The 25,901-nt window shown below is 43.3% G+C and overlaps 5 protein-coding genes and 1 pseudogene across 6 annotated transcripts; 4 read left to right on the top strand and 2 right to left on the bottom strand.

Moving 5' to 3' along the window:
• Positions 1 to 10,560: 10,560 nt before the first annotated feature.
• On the bottom strand, positions 10,561 to 12,171 carry F5J12DRAFT_780425 (uncharacterized protein; the record flags this gene model as incomplete). The annotated part of the gene is made up of 11 exons (XM_051742470.1): positions 10,561 to 10,719; positions 10,824 to 10,874; positions 10,970 to 11,063; positions 11,108 to 11,137; positions 11,188 to 11,209; positions 11,243 to 11,463; positions 11,620 to 11,690; positions 11,737 to 11,758; positions 11,799 to 11,869; positions 11,919 to 12,103; positions 12,144 to 12,171. The coding sequence occupies 11 exons, from the start codon at positions 12,169 to 12,171 to the stop codon at positions 10,561 to 10,563; spliced, it is 954 nt and encodes a 317-aa protein (XP_051603957.1).
• Positions 12,172 to 12,636: 465 nt separating this feature from the next.
• Positions 12,637 to 13,742, top strand: F5J12DRAFT_780424 (uncharacterized protein; the record flags this gene model as incomplete). Its single annotated transcript, XM_051742469.1, has 6 exons — positions 12,637 to 12,790; positions 12,962 to 13,137; positions 13,189 to 13,281; positions 13,330 to 13,377; positions 13,419 to 13,458; positions 13,519 to 13,742. The coding sequence occupies 6 exons, from the start codon at positions 12,637 to 12,639 to the stop codon at positions 13,740 to 13,742; spliced, it is 735 nt and encodes a 244-aa protein (XP_051603956.1).
• A 1,293-nt stretch (positions 13,743 to 15,035) lies between these two features.
• F5J12DRAFT_t44 lies at positions 15,036 to 15,108 on the top strand (annotated as a pseudogene). Its single transcript has one exon. The product of its transcript is annotated as a tRNA-OTHER (tRNA).
• A 1,659-nt stretch (positions 15,109 to 16,767) lies between these two features.
• Positions 16,768 to 19,462, top strand: F5J12DRAFT_780423 (uncharacterized protein; the record flags this gene model as incomplete). Its single annotated transcript, XM_051742468.1, has 17 exons — positions 16,768 to 16,776; positions 16,925 to 17,176; positions 17,229 to 17,271; positions 17,378 to 17,447; positions 17,588 to 17,693; positions 17,744 to 17,856; positions 17,968 to 18,027; positions 18,282 to 18,392; positions 18,457 to 18,553; positions 18,601 to 18,653; positions 18,696 to 18,777; positions 18,830 to 18,974; positions 19,024 to 19,039; positions 19,142 to 19,202; positions 19,236 to 19,329; positions 19,357 to 19,406; positions 19,442 to 19,462. 17 exons carry the CDS (start codon positions 16,768 to 16,770, stop codon positions 19,460 to 19,462), a joined length of 1,383 nt encoding a protein of 460 aa, XP_051603955.1.
• Positions 19,463 to 20,400: 938 nt separating this feature from the next.
• F5J12DRAFT_889419 (uncharacterized protein) lies at positions 20,401 to 20,910 on the bottom strand (the record flags this gene model as incomplete). The annotated part of the gene is made up of 2 exons (XM_051747327.1): positions 20,401 to 20,748; positions 20,803 to 20,910. The coding sequence occupies 2 exons, from the start codon at positions 20,908 to 20,910 to the stop codon at positions 20,401 to 20,403; spliced, it is 456 nt and encodes a 151-aa protein (XP_051603954.1).
• Positions 20,911 to 21,789: 879 nt separating this feature from the next.
• F5J12DRAFT_780421 (uncharacterized protein) lies at positions 21,790 to 23,009 on the top strand (the record flags this gene model as incomplete). The annotated part of the gene is made up of 7 exons (XM_051742467.1): positions 21,790 to 22,119; positions 22,157 to 22,244; positions 22,267 to 22,283; positions 22,371 to 22,390; positions 22,462 to 22,615; positions 22,694 to 22,715; positions 22,765 to 23,009. The coding sequence occupies 7 exons, from the start codon at positions 21,790 to 21,792 to the stop codon at positions 23,007 to 23,009; spliced, it is 876 nt and encodes a 291-aa protein (XP_051603953.1).
• Positions 23,010 to 25,901: the final 2,892 nt, after the last annotated feature.

The raw sequence follows: 25,901 nt of genomic DNA, 5'->3' as shown, positions 1-25,901 counted from the left end.
ATGACAGCCAGGGACATTGGCAGTCATCAATGCCAAGGAGAAAAAGGAAGGAAGTGAGTTAAGCACCAATAAAAGTTCTTAAGTGCCCATGCATGGCATTCCAGTTTTTGACATATCTCTGCCATTTCTGCAGATACTGACACCATTCCCACACCCACTTGTAGTGCTCAGCCATGTGATCCTGCCTTCCAAAATTGGAAAGGATCTGTGCACTCCACATGTTTCTACAGCACTCCCTCCAAAAGATGCTCATTTCACTAATTCTTCTGATATGGCCACCTCCACATCAATCATTTCACTTGTCCCCTTTGCTAGGGACCATGCCTATGTATATCTACCAGGAGTTCCTACCAGCTTCCATCCTGAAGTGTCCTGGTACATCCCATCATTGTCTGCCCCCTCTCAGCCCATCCAGCTTGGACAGTGCATTCTTTTTGTCAGTATGATGACCTCTAGGAGGATGTTCCTTGGATGCTTCAAGTCTGTCATTCACTTGGAAAGGTCTTATGTGATCATTTCAGTCTCTCCAGTCCAAGAAGCATATGGATCCTTCCTCCCTGCTCCCTGCAATGTCTTCATACCAATCTCATCTGTCATTCTTCCAAAATTGCAACAGCTACAGTATACTCTACTGTTCTCCACTCTCCTTGATCACATCCATGATGAGTATGATGCACATCTTGCCTTCTTATTGCAAGATACAGCAGAAGACACTCCCCATTCATCCTCTCTTCCAACAGAGCCTCATTCATGAATTTTGATTTGCTTCACTGAGAGGATGGTTTGGGGGGGAAAGTTGTGATCCCCTATGCTCCTGTCACCCCACAGACCCCCAAAGCTTGACCCCTGTTGACATCTGACTCACCCTGTCTGCTTTTGGATGTACTATATCAGCATCAGATCAGCATTGCCTCTCTGTCATCCCACCTTGGCCTAGAAGCAATCTCTTCAAGATGTGACATGCACAGCCTCCCCCTAATGTGATTCCAGTGTGCTTCCCCAGTTTCTGACATTACTTGACTCATACTTTGACATTCTGACTGTCCTTGACTCACCTATTGCCAATACTTACCAATCTTTTGACTTTGCTTACTGATTCTTTGTTTTTTTTTGGCTTACTTGTCCTTACCAATGCTCACCAATGCTTTCTAAGACAATTACCCATTGCTTACATTCCTTACTCATCAGTTACCAATCACTTACCAAGTGTTTGCACCTTGTTTTCCATAGGCAACACCCCTGTACTGTATATAAATCACTGTACTTAGATAGCAAAAGAAGAAGACATCAGAGAGCCCCTCTTGCTTGCATTTTATCATCTCTCAGTGAAATCATTCATCAGCTTCAATAGTTGAGACTTTATTAAGGGTCTAGCTATTGTCTACTTTGCTTATCATCATCTATCATCAATATACTTCGCTCCAAGTCCTCCCTGAGCTCAGTGCAGCTTAGGACATTGAATTAAGTTGTCATCCATCCTTCTGTAGGCTGACAGCAGTCTACCCTATCACTTCCTCTTGCATTCCTGCTCCTTCTTTGTCAGGAGCACCCCCAACCTTCAGCACTCATCTTTGAGTGTTATAGCTTGTAAAAACTCACCCAGATAACAGGTTCCACATCTAGATACTGCATAGGCACACCACCACTTGCTCTTATTGTCATTTGTGTTGGTTTTGGTTGGTTTCCACCACTGAACCAACACTTTGACTCACATTTCATGCAGAAGATGTATGTGCATCCCTCCATTGCTCTGCATATTGGCAGAGCTTGTCTTTGTCACATGCCATCCAGTTTTTGAAGTCTGTCCAACTGTAGTTTGTCTTGTGGTAGCAGCTGCAAACAGTGCAGAAGAACTGACTCCCAATTCCAGTGAAAGTGGCAAGGTGGCAAGAGGCAGAGAGATCACAGACAACAAGGGCAGTGGCACTACATTGTGGGGAGCAGGTATCTGCTACCTAGTATGATGGTGTGGGCTCCAGCCTAGGGATAGGCAATCTGAAGGGGTGAGTTTGACCCAAGGGGAGTTGATCTAGCTGTAGGAGGACAGTAGGGAGGGAATGTGACTGAGTCATGCAAGTTGATCAACCTGTAAACAAAAAGCACAATAGAATAATGGGTAGACAAGCCTTGAGCTGGCCTAGACAGTGTCACAACTGTGCCTGCTACTCAGCACTAGGCAGGGGAAAGGGAAGGGGTTGTGTTGATGTTGTTACTTCTGCTCTCTCTCTGTCTCTAACTTGGGGGCTTCAAAATTGTTATTTTCCTGTCAATGAAGACAGGTATAAGTGTAGCTACATGTGAAGTATGTAACTATGAAGTAAGCAACATCAAAGGTCAAAAGATTGACAAGAAATGATGGGAATTAGGTGAGATTGACATAATGATGGCCATGAGGCCAGAATGTCCCAACTTTTTTGCACACATCACAAGACATTACAATGTAAGTTAAGGTCCCACTTCCCACCCTGCCTTCTAATGCATGCTAATGGTGGAAAAGTTTATAATGATGATGTTATAATGACATAAGAATGACAGTGGGTTTCATCATCACTGCCCAATGTAGTCATTATATTTCCCTTGAAAGGCTATTTAAGGAGAGAGTGTTGTAAGGCATTACAATGAGCTCTGTCACCATCAACATGCCATACTGTCATTATAACACCCTTAAAAGGCTATTTAATGTATGTAGCTATGCTAAGGGATTATGACAGGCTACTGGCACCTGCCAACATGTTGACACTCATTATAATTTCATATTTATCATTATGATGCTACCTTCCACTCTACCAATGTTGACTCAGGTCAATGTAACAACATTTTTCTTGTTCTCATTCTTTTATTCTCATCACAATTCCCAATCATTTTTTTTAAAAAAAAACATGAGTGTGCATGGCATTGACTACAGCATACTTAACCACATGGATATAGGTTGTAGTACCCAAACTTGAGGCTAATATAAGAGGACAAAACAATGATGCAGTGATTCCAAGTAGGTGCAGGGTATCTATCAGGGAATAAGGAGTTCATAGCATGTAGGACTTGAGGAATCTGATGTGTTTGACTGGTGTCAAGTCAGTGAGCTGCAATAACTTAAAGCAGCAGTGACCACATACCTGCACTGCCAAAACCTTGCTGCAGGTCAGACAAATAGCAATCCTGGACCAGCACATGGAGGGTTGGTGGGCAATGTGACAAGTGTGCACAATGGCTCAGTATAGGAATACTGGGGATGGTTGAAGGGAAAGGAAGTTGGCATCATCATCAGTGTCAGTGGTGATTCCATTTTGTCATTGGGGGCAGTGGGAAACTGTCAACATTTAACAAGGGCCAGTTAATAATAATAACTTGATGGCACAATGGTGATGGGTACTTACTGCTGCAATGGTATGGGTGAAACTGCCTGACAAGTCAGTGGTACAGATGATACCCATGATGATGGTCATGGTAAGAGTGTGGAAGCAAGGAAGTCACCATGTGTATATATTTACAGTCCATTGGATTATATAATAATTCCCATCAGCTAGGTTTCAATACCTTACATTGACAGACAAATTGGCTCATTACTTAGTATGAACATTATTGTTATCTAGTTTGCATAATAAAGATGTATGGTAATCTACATGGGGTGTATGACTACAAAAATGCACTAGTAGATACATGCCAGTCACCTGGGGAGACATCCAGCAAGAGACATCAGCACAAACAAGAAAAATCCCAACTCCTATGATGGGGATGTACTGTATCAGTGCCTGTGGTGAGTTGTACCATTTTGGGCAGGCATTGAAGGTGACTGTTATGGAGATGTTGGGCTATATGCAGGAGAAACAGGACCTGGTAGGAATAAACTTTTTTGAGCATGATGTTGTCAGTCATTATTTAGCAAATAACATGAGGATTTGCAACTTGTGAGGGATTTTGTGCTTCAGCCTTGCCTGATTATGTATTGTACATAATCCTGAGCCATCAAAATGGCTTGGGTCCCACTCAGCTAACTCCACTTCACCATGAAATGCATTTTTGCCTCTGCTAGAGCAAATATCCATCTTCTTTCTGAATCTCCCCTTTCTGATCATCAAATCTCCTCTAAAACTGGTCTGGGGAGCTCTACTGTGGCCAGGGTCATCAAAGGGTCCCAGCTGGATAAGGAAATCCTCAAACTGGGACATCCTTAGCAGCTGTCCTCTGCTAGCAGGAGAATAGTCTCTAGAGTGACTGCTGGAAGAACTGAAAATGCTGTCCAGGCCACCCATATAATAGGAGTGGCCCATTCCTCTCCTGTCACTTCCCAAACTGTTTGCAGTGTGCTCAATTCTGTCCATCATGCTTGAACAAGCATTGTGCATCCCAAACAAAGTGCAGAGCCAAAATGTCAAGTGCCCATTCCCAGATGGGTCATGTATGTACCTTGTATGTCCACACTTCCTTCTTATATGCCATGACAACTGTATGTTTAGAGAACTGTAAGTATGATGGAGCAGTTACAGCAAAGTTAGTAATCTGAACATGGTACTAACATACCAGTGTGAGCTCTGCTGCTGCAGCATCACAGGCTTTGTGAAACTTGATGTCATTCTTGAGAGTCACCTGAGTGGCCCCTTTTGCAACATGGCCAATGAGATCTAACAAAGTGTCAACTTGCTTCTGATTTAGGCTTGCTTCCAGGGCAATCTACATAAACTCAAAGTTGCCAACACCACAGAATGGTCAGTAGGGAGTGTTGTCCATTGGAGGAACAAACATTGTCAAGCACCTTCAGAACTCATCAAAACTTTGACAAAGCAGAGGCTGGTTGCTGTGTGGATGAAACTCAGTTTTGAGTTCTATTGCTTGCTGTGATAGCCAGGGGTGCAATGGCTGGGATTGAGTAGTCAATGACCTTGTGCCCATCATAGCATCCAATAGTGCTAGGGGGGCATACTTGTAATCATCAAATAGAAAAAACTAAATTGAGGATTGCACCTGGACTTCTGAGAGGTTCATTCTCATGTGCACTGGCAGGGTATTTGTGTTCCACAAACTCATGCAGTGGGGCATCGACAATGGGATTTCCTAAGCCAGTTGTGTATTTGGCAGAAGAAGGGGAAGGGAAGCCTTACTTTCATCATCAAATGAGTATATAGATGGGCCAGCCTTGTTGCCATGTGGAACAGTGACAAAACTGGAAGGGGAATGTAACATGTTGGGTTCCACATTTTCTTCCTTGTGTGGCATTGTGCTGACTCAGGCATGGCTGTTGGGAAGTGGTACTTAGGACAAGTGATGTAGAATGATGCTCACCTTTTTCAAACTGCTCCAAAACTTGGCCATATCATTTGCATTCTTGCTCAGCTTTGGTTTGTTTCCTGCAGCTCACTTCATGCCTCTTGAAGCCATGTGGCTTGAATGTCTTGTTGCAATCTTCACATATCTGACCTGCTAGAGTCTTTTCAGAATATTTGTACTTTGAGTGGGCCCTTTGAGATGGCCCCATGGTAGCAGTAGTCTGTCAATTATGTTGGGTTGATAGCAAGTAATAGTGGGAAGTTAGTGGGTTCTGCAACAGATTGAAGTGATACACACCTTGAAGGGTAAGGACAGCAGTGCATGATGGTGAAGGGATAATGATCAGCTTGGAGTGCCACTTCACTTACATATATTATAGACACAGAGTCATTAGGACTATCCTTTCAATACCTTCTGATTATCAAAGATTATCACAATGTCATGTGGCTTGTTGAAATGATAGGTAAGGTACAGTTGTTCTATTAGATTCCATCAGAATGGTATTGTAATGTACATTATAATGCAATGACATGTCATTCAAGGTTGCCAGCATCATAATGGTACTGAACAAGTTTGTGGCAAATACTGTTGGCAATCAAAAGAGAGACTAATGTAAATGAAGCGAAAGTGATCTGAATGGAAGTGAACAAGAAGGTAATGAGGTGACAGTATGGTACATACATTACCAACAATGCAGACCTGAAGAGCACAAGTGAGTGAGTACAGGCAACAGGAAACCTGTCAGAAGCATTGGACCTTCATCGCAACAGCTAGGGGGAGTGTTGAGAGGTGATGTGACAACAGGGGAAGTGAGTTGATGGAGGAAGATGTAGTATCAGGTGACCTAGAGCCTAGAGAGTGTCAAAGTCACTCAAGAGGGGTTGCATTTGTTTGTTTTGTTGCAATGCCTAAAGATGCTTAGTAGACTGCCTATTGACACTATATACACACTCCTAGTGTAGGGAGATCCCTCTCCCCTCAGCATGTAACTTGTCTGCCAGGATGATTCACCATTCTCAAAAAACAAATACCAGAATCCCAAGCAGCAACTAGGTTGTTCATCAGTGGTCATATGTAATGATTAAGATTTTCAAGTGATGGCTATTTGGAGCCTGGAATAATGCCAGCAAGATAAAGATTTTCTGGCTTGTACCGCACATCCAAAGGCAGATTGAGACATGCCATTGGAATGATCCCAGATGACACACTTGGTCCCTGTACACTCATACCTCCAGGGTTGAAGAAATCCATGTGAAGCACAAATGTATATCAACCTTCATCTCCATGATCAATGAAGCACTTCCCAGGCACAGGTGCATGGAACTCTTGAAGGAACTGGGCTTCAAATGGGTTCTTCACAAAGCATGGTGGCAAGGATGAGGCATGTAAATCATCACATGCAGAGTCCATTGCTGCCTCAGTATCAGGTTGAAACAGTAGTGTTATGAGGTAGTCTTTGAAGTCATGGTAGACAAACACCTTCTTCAGGTAAGGATTCCCCTCAGCTTGTGTATTGAGTAATGGCTCGCCACATTGCTTCTCTGGTGAAGGGAAATGAGTGCAGAAGGAAGGATAAGTGGGGACATCCAATCTGAGTGAAAAGGTGGGAGCATAGAGGCAATGGCAGCTGTGGACAGCATACATCACTGTCTTGGCTGCAAGGTGGAACCTGGACAAGATGCCACTGGTGGTTGATGGTATTTGCTTCAGCACAGTCCCATGCAAATGACTCAGTGTCCCATCCAGCTTCTGAAAGGCAAGGTATAGCAAGAGGGAAAGTCCATTCATAATAAAGTTAGCATGCAGAGTGCCAATGCCAAAGATTATACTGCACATGACTCCTAGCAATAGTGCAACTTGGGTGATCACATCCATTTGCTTGATTGGTGGTGAGTACTGCTTCCCTGTACAATCAAACATCAGCAATGGTAAAAATCACAACATCCAGATACTTGCCTGTGTCAATCTCAACCAGATCTCAAGGCAAAGTTGTAGGTACCTGTTCATTTGCCTGGGATTGGACCTCATCCAACAATGCAGATAAAGCCTTTTTGCATGTAGCCATCAACTCCATGGAATGAGTAACCCAATCAATTGCTTTGCATAGAACAACAAGTTCATGCTGGACATCAAGAGAGCTGAGGTCTGATGAATCAAGGAGGAGCTGCTGACAGCAATGGATTTGAGATTCAATGTTGCTAAGGATCTGAAGAGCTCTGATGGTGCAATGATCATGGCCATTCCTTGATGACTTGCAATGACCAGATACAGTGGGGGTAGTGGAAGTAACAGGCAAGTCAGGTGAGAGCCATTCTCTCTCAAGGGTGTCTTTGGGGGGGAATGTGATGGAAGGCCCAGGAGAATGAAGGGTAATGTGACTCAGACTACTGGTAAGATCCTCTAAAGGGATTGCCTTGGGCAGGTTGCTAATCATGCTGCTGCTTGAGCCCATGGCCTGAAAATCAGTGTGGGAGTGCCACAGTTTACTGACAGTGGTACCAGGGTCCAGACCATCATCAGTAATGGTAAGTGCAAAGAGGTGCCCAGCAACAGAGTCTACAGCATCTATGGTGCTCTGTTGGACAGGTGGTGAGTACTGGGTGGCATGTTCTTCACAAACTCACTTCATGTGTGCTGGCATAAAATGAGCCTCCATAAGAACACCTCTTGCTTTCCCATGGGTGTCTGTGTCACCTTTCTTGATGCATTCTTTGCAAAAACATTGTTTGAGAGTAGGGTGGGAGGCAGGCATCCCTCCAATCTGGTGGTATCAACACTAAGTGGATATCTCCAAATGTTTGAGGATGAGGTACAATGTAATCTTGGGGCTTTGAGATGAAAAGGATGTGAGCATGGCAATGAAATACCAGCTTTTGCAACTCATATTGTGGCAGGGCAGTGACTTTTGAACAAGGATAAGATTGGGAATCACTGTATAACACACACATCTTTGTGTGTAGTGGTGCTGTGTCATGAATCTATGATGGAACAAGTTACAACAAAGATTGTGATAATTGTGGCAAACAGTTGACAATTAATATTATGGAGCCTAGTGATGGATCATTGGCTGTGAAATCAGCAAGTAGGATATGTCTTAGGACTTAATTGATCTGGTAGCATTTCAGCTGCATTAAGCATTTCATTGCCAACTGTGCACTAGAGATTGCAACAATTGCAACAACATGAAAACAGTGAGCAGGAAGTAGAGTGGGCAACTTCATTGGGCATCACCAACATATCACTCCCTACTGAATAGGTGTTCCTCAACCTGTCAGTTGTGAAGAGCAGCAAAATGCCCAATGCATGTACACCAGTGGCACCTCACCACTTGTGACATCCCAACAAATGGTGGAGTTTCATGGCCTCAAGAAATGCCAAATGTCAATCTGGGCCCTGTCTTACCTCTAGTTTGAATGAGTTTTGGCACAGTAATCAAGCAGGATGGATGTGATGTGTGACAGGTACCATTTTGCATGGAGAAATGAGTCAGTAGCATAAACCAGCCCCAATAACCCCCTTGCAAACTCAGCATGTTGGCATAGGTGGTGGACATAGTGGTGGCTGATGTAAGGGAGGCAGTATGATTTTCTTTCAAAATCACCAACATTATACACATGACACTACACACTACCCTTTGTCATTCAATGGCTCTCAGATTGGAAGCTTGGGCTCCTATACATCTGAAGAGCAAGTATATGAGTTGTAAGTATACCAGTCCAGAGGGTGGTGGTGGTATCTGCTTACCCCTACCTGACATTCATGAAGTATAGCAGCAATACCAAACTTGATGAACACATTATCTGCTGTGATCTTGGCCTTGGATATGCAGAAGGATGACAATTTGGTCATGGAAAAAGTGGTGGTCAAGTGTGTAATGAGTATGGAACAGATCAGGCACAATTGGAGAGGAGGAGAGAGTTCAAGGAGCATTGTGCCAGCATTCAGGAAGGACCCAGTGCTGTCATGACTGGTGGTAGAGAATGGAAAGTGACAGAGATTCCTACTATGACCCTAAACACTCACAGTCATCAGATGACAATGGTGACAGTTTTTGGGTTTATACCATTGTCCATATCCTAATTCAAACTGCATCACTCAACTTTGGTGTGCCACAGGGTCACCATTCTCACTTAGACAATCTGGCAGAGAGAGATGGGTAGTGAAATCATTTTGAACACTTGTATTACAGCTGTTTTGGGAAAGGTTTGCCATGAGAGAAGAACCTGGAAATTGCTGCCACTTCCTTGTCTTGCAGCATGCATCTCAGAATTGAAATATCTCGCAAACCAGAACGGCTAGGCCCTAATTCCTTCAGTTTTTCACTCCCTAGATTCGATTTCAGGGCACCATGGCAAGAAACCCAACATTCACCATTCTGTTCTCATGCCCCAAAATTACCCCCTTGTGGATGGTGCAACTGCATTTGCATTTGCTCATGTAAGAACATCTTTCTCAAGATCCATCTTGAATAGACAAGTACATTGAGTAGTTCCAGAGTGCACAGAGGTAATTTCATGATTACATTTACTTTTGGTAGCAATACACTCTCACAGAAATGCCAAGGGAGCAAGTCACAGTGGGGCAGAGATGACAACAATAACTTGGTGTGGGCTAGGATGACAATGATATGGACATGTCAAGATGGGGTAAGTGCTCACAACTCCTGGACAGTGCAGTGATCACTATAGGCAGCCACAATGACAGATTTTGAACTTTTGATATGGTACTGACTGTGCAACAACAATGATGGCCATGAAGATGGAGATGACAGTGGTCAATGTTGTCATGATGACAGTGATGGTCCTGGTAATATTGATGCTGATGATCTGTGAGGTGTGACAACCTGTAGCCTGGAGGGCTTTGGTATATGTACCTATGTACCCTACTTGAGTTCTGTAGACTGTCAGTTGCACTGGCAGACACCTGAAAAAGTTTCCTGATGTTGAAATGGGTTCTGTTGTGTCCTAGGTGCCTGAGACATGGTGTCTGAATTGTCCAACCAGGCAAACCAGAGCTAGGGTGAGCTTTGCATCCCTGTCAGCTACAGAAGCAGTAGTCAGAGACCTACTCCTCTCCATAGCAGCTTTCCTAGTACTGGTGATTTTTTATTATACTACTTAATTCAAACATTCAACAATGGCTTGCTCAGATTTCAATGGTCCACATGACATGAAGCCAACCTAGGACCATCATCAGGCATCTGATTTCAACCCTTCATTCAGAGTGAAGCCCCATTGTTACAGTGGTCATCAATAGATGAAATTTTGATATCAGGGTATATAACATGACAACCTACATTTAGTAGATCACTGATTCTCCAGCATAGTCCTCCTTCCAATGTTCAAGCCTCCTCTGGCTCCCAGTGATGACTCCATCACTCCCACTCATGCTGGCAGTCCCAGTTGCACTGTGTCTGGCTTGTACATCCCCAATAATTTGCTTGACCTCACTGATTTGCTGTGCAATGTCCCAAAGCATATCTAGGTGTCACCCTCCCCACTGTAAGGAACTGCATATGTGGGTTTGACATGGAAGAGGCAGGATAGGTCAATGGTAAATACATTTGGCCAGCACAGATGGTCCATCATCCACATGCCCAGTTCAATCTGTTCCTGAGAATCAAGATGTAATATCTTATGTATGGTAGCATACTCATGCTAGTATGTGCAATTGGGAGGCATCCTCCTAGCATGATTAGGGCCCACACAATGATAATGCCAGTCAGGCCCTGTAACATTGGTATAATTGTCCAAGGCTTGGAGTCAGGAGCTTTCCATGAGTTATACATGTGATCCCATACACTAATTGACATATTCTTGTGACTGGCAGCTAGTGAAGTGCACACAATAATGCAACATCCACTGATATCTTGCACCTGCACATATTTAGTAAAGGCTTTTAAAATAATGTTGAGAGATGACTAACCACAATGGTTTGTATGAGAGTACTATTGGTGTGATGGAGTGTTTCAATGACTGACCTGTTTTCCTGTCAAATATGTATACACATCCACTATCACTACCCCCAATAACAACTCTGGCCTCTTCTCCAAATCCCACTTGTTTTGGAATGGCTAAACTAGGTGGCAGGTCAGTCAGGAATGTTCTGATGGACTGTGCACCATCCAGATGATACATAGTAAACCCATTCATTGCATTGTTGATCATGAATAGCCCCTTTTTCAAATGGACAGCAGCAGATCTGCTATTGAAATATGAGCAGGACATAAATTGGATATGGTTGGTTCTACATTACTGATTGACAGTGATGTTCAGCAATCACTTTTCCATCATTTCCATCCATCTTGACACTTACAGACCTCATGAGTCACACTCCAACACAAGACAAAGCACTTACACATTTCCATCATACAAGCCAAGACATAGATGCTTCCATTCTTGCCAAAGGCAATAGACTTTGGAACAGTACTATCAAGATGAACTGCAAACACCAGCTCATACTCAGTGAAAGAACCTGAACAATATTGTCTTGGGTTCTGATGGCAACATGGCAGGTTGAATCAGTGGTCAACATACATATCCCATGCAACACAGGTAATTTCAGGTCCTGAGCCTAGCTGCCTGGCACAAATCTCCTGAAAGTGCTTCTACATATCTCAGATTAGATGAATTTTTGCATCAAGAGAAGTGTCTTACATCAAGAGTGTTGGATCTCATGAATATGAGGTATCCCATACCAGTGCCATGGCACAGAGTTTCAGCAGGTGCTTGCTTCACTTTCATCCAAATAGCGCAACTTATAATGCCATGGGACTCCAAGTAGGTCACCAAAGTCAGCTCCTTCTGAGTTTTGAGGTTCCAGAGCTTAACTCCCTCAGTACCTAGACATCATTAGTATGAGTCTCAGTCCATGGTACAAACCTACTGCCAGCAGCAAGAACTTGTCCATTGATGGATATGGCAAGCACATGCACAGATCCTGTGCTCTTAAATAAAAGAAGTGACTTTTTGGTAATGCTGCTTTAAGGAAGGTGAAGGGGAGAATAGTGATTGCAATGTGTACATGGTTTGAACTTCTGGTGATTTCGTCACCTGCTTTCATTGCACATGAATAGCAGATAAAAGTATGTGCTAGGGAACCCAAAAAAGGGCCACCCTGGTCCCTCACAACCCTGTTGGACAATACCACTATTGTGGTGTGGTACCATGGTGTCAAGCCCAGCTCAATAATTGATGCTATTGTATAATTGCATAATTGTGTACTGCTGTTGTACTGCTGTCATAGTTACCAATCACCATGTGCTGTGTTATCACAGCTCTTGTTTTGTTTTGCACTTCAAAATGCCACAATGCCTCTCTGCATTCCAGGATCATAAATCTCCATCAAGCATCTCATTGCTCAAGCTAAGCAGAAATGCCTACCACAGCCAAGCCAGTATCACCTTTCTTTGGTCATGATTCCACTGTTCCTCCACCTTTACCCTCCATGCTAACAGATCAAATTGAGTTATTTGGAAGTCCATGCTGCCCTATGATGCTGCTTGCTGATGAAGTTCTTGCTCCAGCTGGTTTGGACACAAGGCAGGTCATCAAGTCTGAAGAACTGCCCAACTCCTGTAGATCTACACCTGCCCCAGAATTCCATCTCACACAAAAGCCCAAGTCAACTAAACACAGAGCTTCCCCATATTCAAAGAGACCTGTCATCCAATGAGCATCATCTACTCTGCCATCCTCAGAAGAGGACTTGGCTGCCAAGTCTGTTGAGTCCTCTGACAGTGATCTCACATCAAGTGTGCTCTTAGATGAGTCAAAGATTCCCAAGCCTATTGGGGAGCCTGGACATCCTGGACATGGAGAGTACACACTTGAAATTGCTCTTGATTGGAACCATAAAATATATGTGAAGTTCAAGGTATGTCCAACTTATACTCCTGAGTGTCCCATCTGAAATGTGTGAGAGTAGAAACATATTTTCCACCCCATCAATGAACACCTGGACATCACCAAGTGTGCATCTGTGCAAAATCCAACACTTCTCAGACTTGTATGCAACAAGGTAAGTCTTGATTGAAGCCAGGAGATAGGATCACTGACATGTCCTTAGGCTGTGGCTGTGTTCCCAGATCTTGATAACTATGCCCATGCCTGGCCTGTCAGTGACATGATAATGATGCACCTGAAATATACATCTAGTTGTGCAAGGTGCCAAGAGGTAGAGATGGCAGCACTTCAGGTAACCATTTTTCATAAGCATTTAGGCTGAATAGTTTCTCCAAACCATCCAGCCTAATAGCCTCCCAGACCAAGGTCTGCCCAGGGACATCTGGTCATGTCCCAGGGCTATGCAGATTTTTAGGCCCTGGGACAGATGGGATTTCCCACATAGCCATCCATTTGAATGCAATTATTTGGGATGTCCCAAGACTGCCTTGGGTGGCAGGGGTCCCTACTCCTGAAAGTGCAGCTTATATTAGCATTGAAATAGCTGCAGAAATCCTAGCCCCCTTGCTCCTCTGACAGGTTTAATCCACAAAGTATCCTTCAACCTATACATCCCCTCCCATCCCACCATGCATAGTAGTATACAATAGTACCTTTCATGTGCATCTTTGCAATATTGATTCTGCTGTATTGGGACATCTCACTAGTTGCCAGAGGGACGACCCACCTGGGCCTCCACATTTGCCATGAAAATTGCAATAATAAATTCAATCAATTTGTGTCTATACCTCAAGCAATTTGTACTGTATGAAGGAAGAAGTATATGGTTTTTGAACACTTGTGTGACAAGCCAATATCTCAAAGTCCCCCACATAGAACATGGTGTTGATCACCTTTGCAACACCATCTGCAGAGGGCAGAATGTCCCAGATGAGCCTCTGAGGTTGTCATGGGGCATTGTACTGGTATGCAAAGGTAACTTAGGAGGATGTGCCATCATAGCCTTCTGAGGCTGGGATGGGACATTCCACTGACTTTCACAAGGGGACTTTGGATGTCCCACAGCAGCCTATGAGGCTACATTGGGACATCCCACCCTCCCCATTGCCAACCAGTGGGATGTCCCACAACAGCCTCTAAGGCTACATTGGGACATCCCACCCTCCCCATTGCCAACCAGTGGGATGTCCCACAACAGCCTCTAAGGCTACATTGGGACATCCCACCCTCCCCATTGCCAACCAGTGGGATGTCCCAAAACAGCCTCTAAGGCTACATTGGGACATCCCACCCTACCCCCTGCCAACCAGTGGGATGTCCCACAACACCTCTAAGCCTACACTGGGACATCCCACCCCCCCCCCTCTGGCAACCAGAGGGATGTCCCAAAGCAGCCTCTAAGGTGTGAAGTAGTAATCTGCACTAATCCTACAGGCACCATAGAGAATCCAATGCAAGGTAGCTCCATGGTCAGAGCAGCTGCTTGACACTGAGAAGGCCCTGGCTCAATGCTAGCTCCAGTCACATTTTCATCAGGTTAGGCACTGCAGCTGGAACCCATGCATGCTCAGTACAATGGGTCATGCAGCATCCTTAGCAAGTCCAGATCATGTGAGTTACATGGACACAAGGTAACTGATAGTAGGCCTCCTGGAAACACAGCAGTATATCCTGATCCATCACATGACACATGGTCAAAAGGCAATCAGACCATTTGCATGACCCTAGGGGGTGTGCACTGTTTTTGCACTCCAAAAGTGGCCAGATGAAGAAACCACATTGGAGATGGTGCATTCTGTGCATTAACTTCAAGGAGATTTGTTCCCACAGTGCTAGTCTAAGCCCCCAAGCTACTGACACTAGTACCCAGACCATATGGCTCAGTGGTTGCAGCACCTGGTAAACACCTGGGAGGTCACTGGTTCAATCTTAGGACTGGTCACATTTTCCTTATAAAGCTACTTTGGGACATCCCTCCCCCCCCTCTGGCAAGCAGTGGGATGTCCCACAATAGCCTCTAAGGCTACATTGGGACATCCCTGTAGAAATATTACCATACCCATCCACTGTTGTAGTGTGTTGCTCAACAATTGAGACTGCCCTTTTTTTTCCTATCTTTTTTTTTCCTGTCCAATCTATGACATCAAGGTAAGGGGAACAGTAGACATTCTGTGCTCATGCATTGTGTAGATCATAATATGGTATCTACAATGTGCAGGAATGAGATGACCACAAGTTATAATGGGTATAGCTATGCAAAGACTTCACAAGGCTAATGAAGCATGGAGGCTTGGATCTGTGGTGGTTTATGCATTCAACAACCCTGCATAAGTTTCAGTAACTGATAAAATATCAACCTGTTTCACTGACCATGATATGATGTAGTCAGCAATTGCAGCATCCCTTGCATGCATGTTTACAATGGAATGAGTATGAGTCCCCAGTCTCATCACAACAACATCACCACAAAATGGATCATCAGCCTTACTCAGGATGGCATTTTCCTGGAGATGGCAGTGTCATTTGAAGAACATGCAGTAATGGTAAGTACTTCTCCCTTCATGCACAGTCACTTGACAGTTATGAATATAGGGCTGGAGCACTGCATCTTGAAGCAAGGTCTCCACAAATGGGAAGCAAAGCAAAGCTCAAGATGTGCCAGTGCAGTGCATCAGCATCATGACCTGCTGGGGCCTGTCATGGGAGGTTGAGTATAGTCTGCACTGCAGACAAAATTCAGGAGCCTGAGGACATTTAGATGTGGAGCCAGGTAGATCACAGGTGCATGCTTACAGGGGATGATGGAAAAACATAAACACATGTATTTACCATTGCAGGAGGAAGATATGAAAATGTGTTGCAAATTTTGGAGGTGCCTGATAATGCTGCCAGCTGACAATGCTCACAAGTTTCCTTATTAGGGTCATTAAAATGGTCTGGTAATGACATGTCAACAGCTTGGGGGAAGTGCCAAGGGAAGAAGTTTCATTAGACAGGAGTTGCCCAAGTTACTGAGTGATAATGATTTGATAATGACTGATATGACATGACAATGTCTTACATCAGCCAAACACAGCATATGCAGCATGTCTGACAAACTCAGCCAGCTACAATATATCTTCTCTCATGGCTCCCTCCCATACCACCTGTTTGGCTTCAACCCATCAAAATGCTGAATGGAATCATGCCATTTTCCATCAATGCCCACACTGTAACAGGAAATTTCAGAAAACCAGTTTCAAGTAGCATGAGGCAAGTTGCAGGAAGTGCAAAGAAGATGAGAAGGAGCATGTAGCTTTGAACATCAGTATGAAGAGAAACAACAAGGTGCATGAATTGGTGCATAGCACAGGCAGACTCAATCTAATGGTTTCTGGCTTCAATTATTAACTCAGCTGCCCACCATCAAGCTGCAAGAGCATCAGTACTCAAATTGCAGCCTCGAGTGCTGAAGCTCACTGTATGGATACAGGATATTTTTTTGTTGATGAACCCAGTGAGTCTGAGTTTCATTTATGTTGTGGTCCTAGTCTCAGATAAGCTGCAGCTGCAGTCAAGGTGACTATGGGACAAGATTACAATGAGACAAGTGACATGCTCCATGCCTCAGGTACATATTCACTTTGGTGCATGTTCTCACAGGGCTCATAATTCCCTCAGACATGTTGATGCCAACTTCCACAAGTTCTAATGTGGCAAAACTTCCTGAATTCAAGATCTAATTTCATCCAAGAAACAATCAACCACTGATTTATCAGTCTTACAAAGAGTGCCATGCTCACAGTGAGAAATCTGCATCCCTGGTTGACAAGACACCTTGGTCCCCATTCCACACATTGGGTGACTTTGAGTTTGTGGAAATTGCACTTGCTTCACTGCTCAATCAGCAACAGGTCAATGCCCTGCTGGATCTCTTTGCTCATGTCACACAAGAAGCCATCCAAGTAATGCTCAAGAATGATGCCAAACTTTGCAAAGTGTGTGATGCAGCTGCAATGGAACTCACTCCAGTAAGATTTCCAAATATCCATTTGTCACCATCTGTCCTACCTCTCTAAATAGTTCTCCAGGGTCAAAGTTAAGGTACCATACAAAAAGGAAGAATGTATGTTCAAAGCACATATTTACCCACTGTGGGAGTGGGCACTCAATATCTTAGAAAATCCATTCCTCAGTCCATACCTCACTTGGGACACACAGTGACTCTACAGGCACAATGGCATTGAGTATGAATGTTTTTATGATGAGCCCTGGACCAGAGATCATTGGTGGGATGTTCAAGTATGTGCCTGGTCAATATGTCATTCATTACCTGTACATAACATGTTGTATTTGTGCTAGTTGAGTCTACCAGATATCAAGAATGCTGTGCTGTTTCACCTGATCCTTTATGCTGACAAATCCAACCTATCATCTTTCAGCACTACCAAGGGTTACCCCATTGTTGTGCACTATGCAAACTTACCAGTTGAGATTCAGAATAGCAATGTTGTTGGTGGGAGTACCATTGTTGTTTGCCTGCCTATTGTTAATGACATCCACTGTTTAGATATTCATATAGACTAAGAACATTTCAGGTCCCCAAAGATGCTGAAGAAGAGGGAAAGCTAGGCTACACAACCCTCAAGCATGTCATTTGGCACAAATCTTTTAAAAAGTTACTGGAGATTGAGCAGTACTCAAAGACTGGGTATGCACATACATCTTTGCATGACAACATTACCCATTGGCTCTTTCTGAGTCTTATGATACTGTCTGCCAATTTTGAAGAGATGTAATATACTTTCTTCTTCTGGCTCAGACTGGCAGTACTAACTCAATGGCACTCACTCATGGTTGCAGTGGCAAACACCCTTGCCCTGTATGTCTTGTACTGTCAGAGCTACTCCATGACCTCTCCAGGACTTTTGAGCCTCATATGCATGCCCAGGGCATCAATGCATTATGTGTTCATGCAACAAATTGAGCTGAAGGCAATGAATTGCTAAAGTGGTTAGGTTTATGACTGATAGAATTAAGTTTCCACTGACAAATCACCATCAATGAACTAATATTTAATGGGATGCAGAGCATGTTCTGGATGATTGGCTTCTCTGATCTCCACCTCACCTGCAGCTTTGACAGACTGCATTATGGGCATGGTTTTTGGGGCAAGGATGTCTTTGGGGACCTAAAGGTGATTGTAAAGGCACTTGGGCAACAGATCAAAGCCAATGTCAAGAAGTAGTGAGTCACTGTTTGACAATCAATCACTGTGAACATTGTCACTTCTCACCTTTAACAATGACAGTGTTGCAAGTTTTCCTCACTGGCAAAACCTCACACACTTCAACCAAGTTATTCACATCACTTTTTCAGATGGTATCAAGCTGGCCAATATCTCCAAGGTGCATGTGTCCAATACCAGACAGCTGTCAATGAACTGTTTCCCTAGAAAATCTTCTATGCAGTGATCAATGTTTTGAAGAAGAGTATAACCCCTGAAGGGTACCTCCTCCAAGTCATCTGAAGCTACCTACAGCTTGATAGCCTTGTTGGCTTAGATGTCCAGACTGAACATATGATTAACATGATCAACAACAAGATATTGACATTTGTCCAGACACTGAAGGTAGTTATATGCTTTGTGCTCATGCCAATTTGTTGTAATGTGTCATTCTCAGGACTACATCAAATGCATCATGAAGTCCAACATTGAAGGTCTGCAATCTGACTGGAATTTCCTGAAAGTCCACCTTTGGAAGCATGTCAATGGAGATATCTGCCTAAAGGGTGCTGCATGCAACTATAGCACTTGGCCCAATGAAAGTATACATAAGCCAATCCAAGATGAATATGAACACTGTTCGAATGGTAGAGACATTCCTGCTCAGGTATGACAACTGTGTGTGCCAACATTCCTACTCACAGTCACTTTAAAATACATGTTAGGTCTTGTGGGTAGATCATTAAGTTCTTGCTACAAAGCTTCTCAGATTGCATGTTGATTACCTCAAGAAATCTGTCTCTGGGGAATCAGATCCAGAAGCTGATGCAGTCAGTGAGCATACCTCACTTGATCATATTAAGCTTGGTGCACATGTCATCACAACCCAAATCCTGAAAGACTTGGAGGAAAATGGTCAGCCAGATATGGCATTCCATCAGTTCTGTCAAAGGTTCTGTGAGTTCCTTAATGACACCCTTCCAGCATATGGATATCAAGTCAAGTCATGGATCTCCCTCCCTGCTGACTTTGTGGTATGTATCTACACTCTCATTATGTATTCATCTAGTTGAAACTGTGCTTGTGCTAAGGTTAAAGAATACCATTATATGCTGGTCAACTACAAGTTGACTGTCACCTGGAACCAGTGCACAGATCATCTCTGCTGCAACCCATCATTTTTTGGTGTGCCCCCCTATGACTGTGCACTTCTTCAATACACTGAGACAGAAACCACCTTTGTTCATCTCATCTGCATGTTTTCCTGTGTCAATCCAGACATAGGAAACATGGAATTTATCTTGGCACAACCCTCCACAACAAGGATCAGACTGGCTCACACTATTGATTGCGATCTCAGGCTCAAACATGTCAAGATAGTTCCATGGGCTGCATCCATCTTCATACCATTGTGCTCAATCATCTGAGGAGCCATTCTAGCACCTGACACCAAACATGATGATGAATTTTTTATTGTTGAGCAGCTTGATAGTGATATGTTCCTATGGACACAGGTGATGTAGGTTACTTACCATCTCTAGTGGCCTTCCAACCAGAGAATTTTGAGCACATTGCAGATATCTGTTCTGACCCATCACCATCTTGTCCTTTGCAAGCCATCAACCATCCTAGCAAGGAACCTGAAGACTTGCAACACACTCAGTAGCAGATCAAAGGTACTTCAGCAACAGATTGAAGTCAGTGTTGAGAAATAGTAAATCATGATTAACACTGTTAGCAACCACTCTGGAACAGATCACATCAGATGCATACCCAACTCTTTTCCCCCCTGCTGTGGAGCAAAGTGGTAAGTAGTACATGCACTGATGCAGGGACATTGGGGGAATATCATGCAATCTGTTTCACTACTTGTTATGCCCACCACATGAAACTTGATCTACTGGATGCTGGACAGCAGGCTGCCAGAGTGGACAAAAATCTCATTCCTTTTATGTATGATGATAGAGATATGCTCTGACCAATGAAGTGTTGAAACTACAGAGCAAAGAAATATATATATATATAGGTCTACAAGGCTGTTGAAGCCTCAAAGGTGAGGAAACCACAATTCAGTTCCTCTTCCCTTCCCTGGTCCCCCCTCTTCTGTTTTCCAAGGACCTTCTTGGACATAACTTGTTCAGCAGGGAAATGGTCCAGCATATGGATGATGGCTTGTAGGGTGTTGTGGAAAGTCAGAATCAAGTGGAAGTCAATGTCTGCATCATGCCCAGTCATTTCAGTGATGGGAACATTGTCAGCTGGGATATCAGGAGGGGGATAAGCATTGAGGGAGAGTAAAGCAGGGTCTATGGTGGAAGGTGTAGTGACTGCAGCAGGAGCAGCCCATTCAGGGGGTGAACTGTTGGGAGAAAAATTCTAGTGGTGAGTCAATATTGACAGACTGGTACACATGTGGAACAGAAGACATACCACCAAGCTATACAAGTCACTGAACATGTCTGTAACTGCTTCAGCAGTCTCAGGCACATCAACAGGAGTCAAAGCACCATTGGGAATTTTGAATGCATTGGGGGACATGGGTGGGGCAGGGAAGGGGCAGACTTGAAGTTGCTGAGAGTGGAGGGGGAATCAAAAGTCATGCCTCACAAGAGACCAACACTCAACTGTCAGTGAGGGGAATTGGTGAATGAGGCACAAGGTGAATTTCATACAATGTGAGAACAGAAGCTACTAATTGAAACAGGTACTGGACAAATGGAGACCATGAAGATGCAAGAGCATGAAGATACTTGAGGTGGATATGCTACTGACAAAAGTTTACAGGCATATGATAAGGCATCAGGAAACAGAATGAGTGTTGGTGATGCTTTGCACCTGTGGATACAACAGATGCATTGCTGGCTGGTCAAGGTCACAATGGAATGCACTCAAGTCAGACAACTGTTGGGAAGTTGAGCATGCCCTTTCACCTTTGTATCCAATTCATCACACACTTACTTGCTGACTTTTTTCCTTGATGACAACAGATCTTTGTACAGAATGCAGCATCTGGTCTCACTTTCTTTCATGTTCACATGCATGTATACAAAACTCACAATACACATTATGAGCAAGACTAAGTTTTCACACACCATTGTCACACACCAAAGGTGTTGTGGACATTGTCACAAAAGAGTAAAGTGCCATGACAATCCTGGTGGCTTGTCATGTGACTGAGATGCCTAATTCAATGGCATAACAATGGCAATGTAATGATATCTTATCTTGTCTTATCATATCAATGCCATAACAATACTCCATTTGGTATTTGGATGTGCACCTTAAGCCCAATGAATCATTGCAAGTGCATGTGACATGATCATTATCAATTTTCTGATCTAACTTATCAATTACATATCATAATATTATGGGTCATTTCAGACCCAAATCAGCTTTGCCTGTTGCCTTCCATCCACCATGCCTGCACATCAAAATTACCAGCAGTCAAAAAAGTCATCCACTAAGCAACCTTGCAAGCACTGCAGTAATCTCTATCTACCACAAGGAATCAAAAAGCACAAGACCAGTTGTGTGAAGGAGCACATGAACCACAAAGAACGAGACAAACACAATAAGGCATACATACAAGATGTTCATCGAAGCAAGTCAATACCTTTCCCCCCTCTCATCTGTCCATTAATTTACAATGGTTGTTTACTAGCCAAAATTGCTAAGGAAGCAGTTGCAGCTATGTCTGTGTCATTAGTGCACCCTGGCATCACCAGGTCTTCAGGCTCTGCAGCAGCTGTCAGTGGGCCCTTCACAATCAATTCCTGGTATGTAGACCACCTTAGTGTTGCTCTCAATGCTTACACTTTGTGAGACAGGATCACCAACTGGCTTCACTCTCAATGAAGATGATGTGTTGATGGGTATGATGAGTCCTCATGATAGGAATATACTGGACTCAGGTAAGTTTAGAATGTTCATCTCTAACTGAAATTCAACTAATCTCCTGTTGTTTGTGATGAATCTGGATTCTGACATGTCAATTGCAGCCCAAGTGGCAGGTCACTCAGTAAACTCTGCTGTGCTGGATGTCTGAAATGACCATTGTCCTGAATTCAAGACTGAATTTCTTCCCCATAGCAAGTGCCCAATGCTTTTCCAATCTGCCGAAGAATTTGGCCAGCAAAACCTCAAATACATGGCCCCAGACCATGAGCCCTGGCGCCCTTTTGCTTCAGAGGGCAATTACATTTTTGCTACTGTCGCCATTGAAGCTGGGCTTAGCTCAACTCAGGTTGATTCATTGTATATGGCAAGGAACAGCAAGCATCACACTGCATAATGATGCTGGGCTTTGCACTGCTTTGGATAGAGTGATGGCACAACTAACACCAGTAAGTTGTTTATTTCCAGTGCACTTTTGACAAGTGGCTCACTTCCCAGCCACTTGTCAGTTCTCAAAGTTTGAAATTGCTGTGCCCTATAAGGGCAGTGATGTGACATTCCCCATCCACATCCACCCTCTGTGGGACTGGGCCCTTGATTTATTGCAAAATCCTTTTCTTGAACTGCACTTCATCCAGGATGCTGAATGGGTCTTCAAACTTGATGGTGAGACATATGAACACTTCTACACCAAACCTTGGATGGGTGATCATTGGTGGGATATTCAAGTGCATTGTAATTAATATTATTTCATACCATTGTACTGTGTAAATTCACTGTGTTTCTTCCTGTTATGCAAATGAAGTCATGGTTACCCACACATGTGGAGAATGCTGTTCCATTTGCATTTATTCTTTGTGCTGACAAGACATAGCTGTCATCTCATGGTACTGTCAAGGGTTACCCCACGGTAGCGCATTGTGCCAACCTCCCAGTTCACATTCACAATGGTGAACAATATGGCAGTGGCTGCATGGTAGGCTGGCTTCCAATTGTGAGTATGATATCTCTTTGTTTTAGAGTAATAAATTGATCAAACAGGTTTTTGCAGGTTCCCAAGCTTGCAAGTGAGGAGAGAAAGACTGGCTATGTAAATTTCAAGCATGTCATCTGGCATGAAGCCTTCTATAAGCTCCCCCACCTAAGAGCAATGGAGGGGATGAGCTTCGAGCAAATTGTCACTCATATTAACCAGTTAAAAGAATCAGAGCTGCAGTGAAATTGGGTCCTGCAGACTCTAATGTATGGACATTTGTTCCTGTTTCTCCTTCTTCCTCTTTTAGTTATGGATTTCATTCTACTTATGGACTTAAAAATATAAAAGAAAATATAAAAACAGAAAATAAAAATGCCAAAAATAGTGTACCAGTAGCTTCCTTCAATCATTTCTCTTTTCTTGACATTGAAAAACCACAGGATTTATTTAATGGTTCAGAATCTATTTTTCCTTCTCTTACCTTTACATCATCTGAAGTGGAGTCCTGAAAGGGCTTGGGGCCAGATGTAAAACCATGCCTGCTTAATTCTGCTTGCAATAAAAAAAAAATGTTTCTTTCAATCTCCCAGATCTGGAAGGTAGTAGTGCAAAGACCTCTGTACAGTCTGAAACCTGATGCACACTGAACTTGAAAGATTCTGTGGAGGTCCCTCTGATTCTATGGATGAATGCCAGTTCAGCATTCAAGGTTAATGTGCTGCTTGATAGTGGTGCTACTGGGGTATTTATAGATAAAAACTTTGTCTAGAGGAACCAGATTCTGAAGGTAGTGCTGCCAAAAGCAGTAGATGTATTTAATGTCAATGGCTCACCTAATTCCACTGGAAGAGTTATGCATCAGGCTCAGCTTCAAGTCTCCTACCTTGACCATCACAAGGAACTTCTTGCTGAGATAACCAATCTAGGAGGTAGTACCATGATCCTGGGACATACTTGGTTACATCAGCACAACCCACTGATAGATTGGAAAATCAGCAAGGTTAAAATGGGAAGATGCCAGGCTAGATGCCAGCAACTGGCACTGAAATCCTTGTTTGTCCACAAGGTGGAAAAACTTGAAAGAGAAGCCATGGACTCTTACATAACCTGGATTTGACATCTAGGAACAGACAAACCAAAAACAGATAAAACCCCTGAGGAACTTGTTCCAAAGGCATATCATGAGTATTTATTGGTCTTTTCAGAAAAAGAATCTGAACACATGCCACTTAGGAAACCTTGGGACCATGCAATAGAACTAAAGGAGTTGTTTGTACCAAAGAAGGGAAGGTTGATCCATCTCTCCCCTGATGAGCAACAAGAAGTCAGCAACTTTGTCAATGGTCAGCTCAAGAAGGGTTATATATGGCCCAGTAAATCACCACAAACCTCTCCAGTGTTCTTCATCCCTAAAAAGGATGGAAAAAAGCATATGGTCCAGGACTATAGATATTTAAACAAGCATACCATGAAAAACTTGTACCTGCTCCCTTTAATATCTCAGCTTGTTGACAAGTTGAAAGGTTGCAAACTCTTTACAAAGATGGATCTTCATTGGGGTTACAACAACATTAGGATCAAAGAAGGTGATGAGTGGAAAGCTGCTTTCATATGCCATTGTGGTGCTTTTGAGCCCTTAGTCATGTTCTTTAGGCTTTGCAACTCACCTGCAATGTTCCAGAATGTGATGAATGTCATTTTTGGTGATATGGAAGATGTGCTCATCATCTACATCAATGACCTAATGATATTTATGAAAATGGACAATCAGGAGGAACATGACAGGATCATGCTGGAGGTGCTTAGAAGGCTGAAGTTGAATGACCTTTTTGTCAAACCCCAGAAGTGTATCTTCAGACAACAAGAGGTGGACTTTTTAGGAATGATCATTAGCATTAAGAGATTACATATGGACCCTGCCAAAATCTCTGCTGTGCAAGATTGGCCAGTACCTACAAATGTTCATGGAGTTCATGGCTTTCTCACCCACATGATTCAGTCACTTGTAAGCCTAAAAGTGGGTCATCTGACATGTAAATTTTGTCCTGAAACTGGGACTAACTGACATTGGCCAGTGGTCCCTAGGGGTGGGTAGGTTGGACTGTAAAGGTGGGGTCAGCCAACATGATTTTGTCATGACATCATTGTGGCTGTGTACCCCATACCATCACTTTCCCACCATCAAAGCGGAGTTTGAATTTCTCATTGATGTGGCTGTATTTATTATGTACACAGCTGTATTCAGCTCAACAAATGGCCCCTGATGGTATTAATATCAGTATGCTTATGTAATTAGTTGGGGCAGAGTTTCAATCTAATTTTGTCATGACTTCATTGTGGCTGTGTGCCCCTTACCATCATTATCCCACCCTCAAAGCAGAGTTTGAATTTCTCATTGATGTGGCTGTGTCAACATATGCACAGCTGTATTCAGCTTCACAAATGGCCCCTGATGGTATTACTATCAGTATGCTTATCTAATTAGTTGTGGCAGGGTCTCATTACAAATGTGCCATGACATCATTGTAGTTGTGTTTTCATTACCAATTAACTACTTTACTTTGTAGTGTAAGGTCCGCTTTTGTGATTACATAACAGTAATGTTGTACTGTGCGGTGTGCCATCAGCATGGCATGTGATGTCATGTGACATGCTTCAT

The sequence above is a fragment of the Pisolithus orientalis genome, assembly GCF_024613125.1.
Source record: "Pisolithus orientalis strain OTSU chromosome Unknown F5J12scaffold_4, whole genome shotgun sequence".
Taxonomy (NCBI): Eukaryota; Fungi; Basidiomycota; class Agaricomycetes; order Boletales; family Pisolithaceae; genus Pisolithus; species Pisolithus orientalis.
Note: the sequence above shows the minus strand (reverse complement) of the source record. Positions and strands in the feature narration are given on the sequence as shown.